Source organism: Cyprinus carpio, unplaced genomic scaffold (genome assembly GCF_018340385.1).
Source record: "Cyprinus carpio isolate SPL01 unplaced genomic scaffold, ASM1834038v1 S000006809, whole genome shotgun sequence".
In the NCBI taxonomy this organism is placed as follows: Eukaryota; Metazoa; Chordata; class Actinopteri; order Cypriniformes; family Cyprinidae; genus Cyprinus; species Cyprinus carpio.
In genome coordinates, this window is record NW_024879395.1 from 224,113 (window position 1) to 233,234 (window position 9,122).

At 40.7% G+C, this 9,122-nt stretch overlaps 2 protein-coding genes across 4 annotated transcripts; both read left to right on the forward strand.

Annotated features, from left to right (window-relative positions):
• The first annotated feature begins 981 nt into the window (after positions 1–981).
• Positions 982–2,297, forward strand: LOC122144953. The gene is made up of 5 exons (XM_042756175.1): positions 982–1,116; positions 1,195–1,299; positions 1,624–1,760; positions 1,945–2,004; positions 2,123–2,297. Exons 1-5 carry the CDS (start codon positions 982–984, stop codon positions 2,295–2,297), a joined length of 612 nt encoding a protein of 203 aa, XP_042612109.1.
• A 14-nt stretch (positions 2,298–2,311) lies between these two features.
• Positions 2,312–7,853, forward strand: LOC122144934 (N-lysine methyltransferase KMT5A-A-like). 3 transcript variants are annotated; one of them, XM_042756166.1, is made up of 4 exons: positions 2,312–2,360; positions 2,471–2,686; positions 2,788–2,846; positions 2,922–3,403. In XM_042756166.1, exons 1-4 carry the CDS (start codon positions 2,327–2,329, stop codon positions 3,198–3,200), a joined length of 588 nt encoding a protein of 195 aa, XP_042612100.1. In that variant the 5' UTR covers positions 2,312–2,326; the 3' UTR covers positions 3,201–3,403. The 3 variants fall into 3 exon arrangements, with proteins under 3 accessions (XP_042612100.1, XP_042612102.1, XP_042612101.1); XM_042756168.1 differs by lacking the exons at positions 2,788–2,846; positions 2,922–3,403 and adding exons at positions 7,345–7,432; positions 7,538–7,853 and having other exon boundaries at positions 2,314–2,360; positions 2,471–2,598; XM_042756167.1 differs by lacking the exons at positions 2,788–2,846; positions 2,922–3,403 and adding exons at positions 7,309–7,432; positions 7,538–7,853 and having other exon boundaries at positions 2,314–2,360; positions 2,471–2,562.
• Positions 7,854–9,122: the final 1,269 nt, after the last annotated feature.

Here is a 9,122-nt window from a genome sequence, read left to right on the forward strand (position 1 = left end):
TTAAAATTGGCCCATTTTCATCCTGTAATTGGCCCATTCAGGTCAAGGTTTAAAATGGTGTATCAGCTTCTGCAGAAAAAGGGGTGGGACTACCAAGTGGTCAATAAAGGTGAGGCTCAGAGGCACCAGTTACTCAGTTCTTCAAGAAAAGGGGTTAAGTCAACACCGAGGATTCCTCCTGCACTTCCTGCTTGTTAAACCAGCTTTTTCATTTGTGAAGAATGGCTCCCAAGCGGTAGGTTACAATCATTTGATATACATGACATAATAAACTGTAAACATATTCTACGAACGTAATATGAATTTTGTTTGTGTATGTCAAAACACAACAGCATGTTGAAACTTTGCATGCATGTTCATTATAATAAATGAGAAAAGTCACCTAATATCAAGAATAGCTTTCACAAGTCAACTCTCTGGATTCTTTTGCTTTCTCTCACAGTGAAAAGGACCGTCGCATCATTTCCTGTCTGCAGTGTTTCAGGCCACAGGAGATGCTGCCTAACCACCTGTTAAGGGTCTGCATGAAGGACCAGACTAATGAGGAGAGGAATGCAGAGGTGGAGAGAGCCAAAAAGTCCATGAAGGCCTGGACCCTCCGAGGCAGAACCTGGGACTACAACGTCATGGTCAAGCGGTACCCCGATGAGGCCTCCAGACAGGCTCTTCTGGAAGACCTTCGTGAAATGCATTTTTTAAAAATAAACCCACCCAATCAAAGCACAAACCCAATCAAATAACACAACACCACTCCATTCAAAACAAACAACAAAAAAAAGAGGTGAGTTGTTATTCACTAGTATTACTTTTCATTTAATGCAGAGCCATTAAATTTAATATTGGAGCGTGCCAGGCACAACATACAGAAACATCTGTAACTCGCCTCCTTATTTGTTTTTTGTTTCATCTAATCATTCTAGGCTTGCTCAGCCCGACTCTCCAAGACTGCCAGAGAGTCCTCAGAGTATCACAGGCGCGGACATGCTGGACATCCACAGGAAGCTCCTGGATCAGAAGCATGTGGAAGAAGACCAAAGGACGCTGTTCCGGTACTTCTGCGAAGCCATCCTGGTCCTGAGATACTTTCAGCGACCAGAAGCAGTGAAGGCATTTAAAGTAAGTATTTTTACTTTACAGTGTTTCCTCAGTGTGTATGAAGTCAGTCACTCACTGTGTTCTTTATTTGTTTTCCAGGCTTCAGACTGGATCAACAAGAGAAATGTTGATGGACGAATTCACATGGAGGTGCAATCCACAAAGCAGAGTGCAACATTTTCCCTCACAGAGGAGGACTCCGCTGTAAGTTCTCTAACAGGATTTCTGTCCAGCATTTTCAAATATATGGTTAATGATACACACATATAAAAGCTTACACAAATTATACTAATAAAACTATACTAATTAATTCATTTGAAGACTAATAAAAGAAAATGTGCATTGTCCCTTTTAAAATAAAGAAAAAAAAGAATGTGCAGTTAGGTGGTACTTTAAAATAAACCTAGGTCAAATTTGGTGACGAGCGGGGATAAGGATGCAACACACCTGGCGAGAATCTTATCAGGGTCAGAGGTCAGATCTCTTAAAGTTTTCGGTATGCATTAACCTCATATTTGATCTCCACAGATGCTGGATGCATATTTCCAGAAGATTCGTCCAGGATGTCTGCAGGACAGTGTGGACGACCAGGGCAGATTTTTCCTGTCCAAACAAGGGCTGCCAGTTGGCAATGTCACGAGTGACCTCAGGCGTCTGCATGAACAGTAAGTTTTTAGCAGAATCATGTATAATAGTGTTTGCAGTTATATGCACTGTACCGAGAAATATAAAATGATTAAGGTGATAATCTGGCTTATGTACTACATAAAGTTAAAATAATACTATTTTCTGTAAGAAAAATATACTGCAAGATTTGAGGATTAATCTGAGATTTGTTCTTCATTGCAGGTACGAGTTACCAAAATTTTCAAGCCAGCAAGCCAGAAGAGCCCAAAGTACTATGGCATGGTATGCATCATCATCCAAAACACACAACATTTATATATTTTCTGTTTGTCAGCTACTTCCAAGGTCTGTCTATTTTGTCGTCAGAGATTGAACATGAAATCTTCTCAAATTTTTTCAGCTCTTCTTCTGATGAGCCGGCCGATGGGAGGAGAGTTCGGAAACAGAAGAGAGGCAGAGGCGCAGCTGACCAGTATGACAGGGACTTTGGAGCGTTTCTCCTGCAGTTTCCAGCGACAGCGAGTAGCAGCCCCCCCACAAAAAAGAAGCGGATCCGCTGCGGGGTTTCCATCTGACAAAGTGTTTTTATAACAGGTGGAGGTCTATGCAGTTTGCCAAGCGGGAGGAGTACCTCTCGTGTAAGTTGATGTGCTTTATTATAAAAAAAAAAATGAATACATATTTCTATAATCAAAGTAACAATTCACATTTTGGACAAGAATATTAATTTAACATTTGTCTTTGACAGCCCAGTGTTCAAGACGGCCCCCGACTTTCAGCAAGGTGTCACTGCTGATCCAAAAAGAGGGTTGGACTGGCAACTGTCCTCGCCCCGAAGACATAGTGGCAAAGTGGAGACCCGTCACTAGGGTGCAGGTGGAGTCGGATCCATGGATCATCACTAAGATCCAGAATCAAAAGTGGACAGGCCTGGCCCTCAAGGACTTTGGCTCAAAAGGACAAGGTATGTAAACATAAAACATAAAAATACATACCATTTTTGTCTTGTAAGCAGAACCTGTTCTTTTTCCAGGCTGCTGGTCGGGACCTCTCTTTTGACCACAGGAGTTGTTGCCACCAAAGCCTTTGCCATGGGCTCCATCGTTTGTGATTACCATGGAAAGGTAATCACAGGAGCAGATGCTGGTCGGGACCTCTGTGTGGACGCTGAGACTTTCCCCTACCTGTTCTTTTTCCAGGCTGCTGGTCGGGACCTCTGTGTGGACGCTGAGACTTTCCCTTGTGAGTGTCACCCAACAGAAAACACCATGGGCCGGATGATCAATCATTCCTCCAAGAGAGCAAACCTGAGGCCAGTCCACTGCATGATGAACTTCCCTGAAGGACAGAGGGATGTCATCCTGTTCCAGGCGAAAAGAGACATTCATTTATGCGAGGAGCTGCTGTTTGATTATACATCGTCAAGTGCAAATCTTTTCGAGGAGAAAGCAATGATCTTCGACTGGCTGGATGAGTGAACACATCAGGCCATTCATTCACCAGTCCGCTCCATCACATCAAGGCCAAGACTGATGGACCATACGGACCACAAACATATTTGCACTCTGAAAAAAATATATACACTGCATGTTGTTTGCACATTTTTGACACTGTTTTCAATTTTATTATGTGCATAACAGACAATAAAGATTCTATTCTATGCACTAAAACAGCTAATCATTTCTTGGAAGCTTCTTGGTCTGAGACTGAGACTGACAATACAGCATTCTGCAATAAAAAAAAAGGGTTGATTTTTAGGCAAACAGATGTTTCAAAGTATATTTGGATAGCCAAATCTTTGTCATGTTTGTTTCACTTGCAGGATAATCAGTATTAGCATTGTTAAAAATAAACATACTCACCTTGAAAGGGAAGTCGTGGCCTAGTGGTTAGAGAGTATAACTCCTAACCCTAAGGTTGTGGTTTTTTGAGTCTCGGGCCGGCAAGACCACGACTGAGGTGTCCTTGAGCATGGCACCGAACCCCCAACTCTTCCTGGGCGCCGCAGCATGAATGGCTGCCCACTGTTGCTGGGTTTGTGTTCACAGTGTGTGTGTGTGTGTGTTCACTGCTGTGTGTGTGCACTTTGGATGGGTTAAAATGCAGAGCATGAATTCTGAGTATGGGTCACCATACTTGGCTGTATGTCATGTCACTTTTTTTTTTTTTCTTTTTTTAAATATGTTGAAGAGAGAAGCAGGCCTATTAGTCAGCAGAAAATATGCCCTCTTTGTAATATGCCCCCGAAAAATGTAAGTCTTTGGAGTCTTGGACTTTGTTTTGTTTCTCTGACTTGACTTTTTTTTTTTAGAAGTCAAGTCAGAGTAATTTCCTCTGCCCACACAAGTCCAATGTTTTCTGCCCAGCATTTTCAAACAAATGTATACAGTGTATTAAAGTTTTTGGTATGCCCATCATTCCCAAAAATATCAAAATGGTTAATGGTACAAACATTTAAAGCTTAGCTCTAAATAAACAATTAAAATAAATAAATTAACAAGCTTGCAGTCTTGCAGAAATATTTTTATTCATTTTTATTGCTGCAGGCATACATCCCCCCAACTCTCTCGCTCTCCTCTCTCATAGAGAGAGTCCCATTGTAACACACGCTAATAAGGTGGGCCCTGCTAAAGTTGCTGTTAGTTTCAAATTCATTTGAGTGGTGACAACAGAAATACAAATACACAAACCTATATATACAATAACATACAGAATTGTAATTAAAATAAGTATGGTTAAATAAAATTTTGGAACAAACATAATTTAATTTTGGTATACAAATATACTTTAAAACTATATGTTTGCCTAAAAATCCTAAAAAACTATGATGTATTTCTGATATTTCTGTATTTCAAGTAAATCCCTGCTGTGCCACCACACACACAATACACAACACACTGATGTACATACCATTAGGTATGCAAAGTTATATAATTTGTGAGAATATTTATTTTTATTTAACATTTATTCTCTTTCAACCATATGCGAAACATGTTGGGAAATCTCGCGTTTCAGGTGTGCAGCGTTCTATGTGCTATTTCTGTTGAAATCGGGCCCGCTGGTTTTCGGCAAATATCTCAGCGAAAACAGCAACAAAAAACCATGACCAGTGTACCGTTCTTTTCAGCTAGATTAGACATTTATAAAGAGCTAAGCAAACGACGGATACGTCGTGTTTCCGCCAAGATATTTTTGCCATGGGTTCCCGTCGTGTCCAGGCTGAGCTAGAGGCCTGCTTTCAGCGCAACGGGATTTTTTGTTTTTGTTTAGGGAGAAGGTGAGTGCCTTTTTTTTTTCCCATTTTGTTGTACGGAATCTTTTTTCAATTTTCTGCCATCCGAATAGACTAGTGAACGGTAAACACACATGGCACGACTCGTGTTTTGTCATTAATCTTGTATTTTTGTTTTATTTATACAAACTGACACACAGGTCATAAACCTGAAATAAGAAATAAAATAGCGTTACAATATGTCCATTGAATATATAAATGCAAACAAACAAAACAAACATGAAGTAGTTACAATAAAATAACTAGACGATTTCTGCTGTAAATAAGAATACACTATCAATAAATCTCCTATTCAGTCTTACACAGCTGCAATCAGAACACCGCAGAAACTACATTCCATCATGCATAGCAGCGCTCCTGCACAGAGTATAACTATTCACACGAGTCAGCCGGCACAAGTGTATTAATCATTACAACGCTTCAATTCAATGCGCCACCAAATGAATGCAACACGTCCGCTACAATAGTTTTACTTGATAATTTGTTAATTATCCAGTGTTCGAACATATCACAAAACCGCTGAGAACGGAACATACACGCGCTAACTTAACTATAAATTAAGTCTCTCAGCACGGACTAAGCACAGCCCAATGACGACAATACACAAGTACGAAAGTTTAAACATTCCAAAATTAAAGTACAGCAAAACCGTAACTCATGGTAAAACATTTCAAAAGGTTCTAAATTCGCTACATACCAACAGGCTGTGTGCTCCTGATGATGATGAATGGTGAGCCAACAATTGCTAATACGTTTTTTTATGAAGCTTATAGCGTAACTGCGCATGCTCACACCTTAAGTGACCATCACGCAACAAACTAATCATTGTGAAATAAATATAATTCGCTTGTATAAATCCTACTATTCCCATATTTTAAGCAGACTTTTTATAACCATGAATTTTACAAATATATTTTTTCCTAGTGATCCAAAAGCCCGAACATTTGTAATGAATATTAATAACTTATTATAAAAAAAGTAGTAATAAGTGTCAATGTAAAGTCTAGTGTTTAAATTGTCCATAATCAGTCTAATGCTTTATGAGGTGAGTGTATGATGTTCCAGCAGGTAAAGTGCAGAGCAGTCATGAACAGGCTGAATTTATCTTGATGGAAGAGGAAGTGGGGTTTGACTATTTATCAGTCTTATATGGCCTGGGGATATAAACTGTTCTGGATGTTCTGGCCGCAGTGCTCCAGTACCACTTGCCAGACTTCATTAGAAACAGTTAGCATTAGGTGAAGCAATTGTGGATGGGATGGGTGGTATCCTTGATGATAGTGCAAGATCCATTTGCAGATCCTTTTATTGTAGATGTCCTGCAGTGAGGGGAGCTCCGTCCCTGTGACTTCCCAGGGCCAGCTTTATCACCCTCTGTAGTGCCCTGTCTGTCATGTGTTTGTGCTGTTGCTGAACCACGCAGCAAGGCAGCAAGTTAGCACGCTCTCCACAGTGCATCTGTAGAAGTGATGGAGTATTTGTGATGACAATGTCAGTCTTCCTAAGTCTCCCTCAGGACGTTACATTCTTTGATTGGCCTTACTGTGTTCTCTGTCCACTTGAGGTAGTCACAGATGTGTAGACCAAAGAACTTATAGCAAGCCACTCTCTCACCCTCAGTATCTCCAATCAGTAGAGGCTGACAGACATGCTCACGATCCTCCTCAGGTCCACAACCATCTCCTTGGTCTTGCTGATGTTCAGTGCGAGATTGTAGCCTCATATCATGTGACCAGTTAAGACACTTCTTTCCAGTATGTGTGGTCTCATCAATTGTATGCAATAAGACCAATGACTGTGTGTCATCTGCAAAAATGTATGATGACACTGGAGGAGTGTTTTTCTGAGGCGGAAATGTTGAGGGTCTACTGGTGAGGAAGCTCAGTATCCAGTTACCAGTGCAGAAGGCAGGCCCAGGCTATACAGCTTGTTTATGAGTTTTTTCTCTCGAAGATGATAGTGTTGAATTCCAAACATTTTACTAAGGAAAAGCAGTCTGGCATAGCTGTCTTTATTTCCAGGTAAGTTAGAATTTTTGTGAAGGCAAATGAAATGGCATCCTCTGGTGTGATCTATTAGTTCTGACACTGCTTAGAAGTGTTTCTTGATGAGACTCTCAAAAACACTTCAAAATCCAAATATTGGGTTTATATTTAGTTTAATTTTGTCAACTCTCTTTGTCTGAGTTACAAGGTGTCAGGTACCGTGTTGGGAAGGTTACTTTGGAAATGTTATAGGTTACAGATTACAAATTACCCTATTTAAAACTGGCAACTGTCCTCGCCCCCGAAGACATAGTGGCAAAGTGGAGACCCGTCACTAGGGTGCAGGTGGAGTCGGATCCATGGATCATCACTAAGATCCAGAATCAAAAGTGGACAGGCCTGGCCCTCAAGGACTTTGGCTCAAAAGGACAAGGTATGTAAACATAAAACATAAAAAATACATACCATTTTTTGTCTTGTAAGCAGATATATGCTGCTCTACTGGAGTGATACTAATTGCACCTTCTTTTGACCACAGGAGTTGTTGCCACCAAAGCCTTTGCCATGGGCTCCATCGTTTGTGATTACCATGGAAAGGTAATCACAGGAGCAGAGGGCCGGAAGTTGGTCGAGTCCATCAAGGGTGATACAGCCTACCTTTTCTTTTTCCAGGCTGCTGGTCGGGACCTCTGTGTGGATGCTGAGACTTCCTGTGTGAGTGTCACCCAACAGAAACACCATGGGCCGGATGATCAATCATTCCTCCAAGAGAGCAAACCTGAGGCCAGTCCACTGCATGATGAACTTCCCTGAAGGACAGAGGGATGTCATCCTGTTCCAGGCGAAAAGAGACATTCATTTTGATGCGAGGAGCTGCTGTTTGATTATACATCGTCAAGTGCAAATCTTTTCGAGGAGAAGCAATGATCTTCGACTGGCTGGATGAGTGAACACATCAGGCCATTCATTCACCAGTCCGCTCCATCACATCAAGGCCAAGACTGATGGACCATACGGACCACAAAACATATTTGCACTCTGAAAAAAATATATACACTGCATGTTGTTTGCACATTTTTGACACTGTTTTCAATTTTATTATGTGCATAACAGACAAGCTAAAGATTCTATTCTATGCACTAAAACAGCTAATCATTTTCTTGGAAGCTTCTTGGTCTGAGAACTGAAATACAGCATTCTGCAATAAAAAAAAAGGGTGATTTTTAGGCAACACAGATGTTTTCAAAGTATATTTGGATAGCCAAATCTTTGTCATGTTTGTTTCACTTGCAGGATAATCAGTATTAGCATTGTTAAAAGTAAACATACTCACCTTAAAAGGGAAGTCGTGGCTAGTGGTTAGAGAGTATAACTCCTAACCCTAAGGTTGTGGTTTTGAGTCTCGGGCCGGCAATACCACGGACTGAGGTGTCCTTGAGCAAGGCACCGAACCCCCAACTCTTCCCTGGGCGCCCGCAGCATGAATGGCTGCCCACTGTTCTGGGTTTTGTGTTCACAGTGTGTGTGTGTGTGTTCACTGCTGTGGTGTGTGCACTTTGGATGGGTTAAATGCAGAGCATGAATTCTGAGTATGGGTCACCATACTTGGCTGTATGTCATGTCACTTTTTTTTTTTTTTTTTTTAAATATGTTGAAGAGAGAAGCAGGCCTATTAGTCAGCAGAAAATATGCCCTCTTTGTAATATGCCCCGAAAAATGTAAGTCTTTGGAGTCTTGGACTTTGTTTTGTTTCTCTGACTTGACTTTTTTAGAGTCAAGTCAGAGTAGAATTTCCTCTGCCCCACAAGCCATGTATATCAAATGTATACAGTGTATTAAAGTTTTTGGTATGTTTTCTGCCCAGCATTTTCAAATATAGGCATATGGTTAATGGTACAAACATTTAAAGCTTAGCTCTAAATAAACAATTAAAATAAATAAATTAACAAGCTTGCAGTCTTGCAGAAAATTCATTTTTATTGCTGCAGGCATACATCCCCCAACTCTCTCGCTCTCTCTCTCATAGAGAGAGTCCATTGTAATGCTAATAAGTTGGGCCCTGCTAAAGTTGCTGTTAGTTTCAAATTCATTTGAGGTGACAACAGAAATACAAATACACAAAC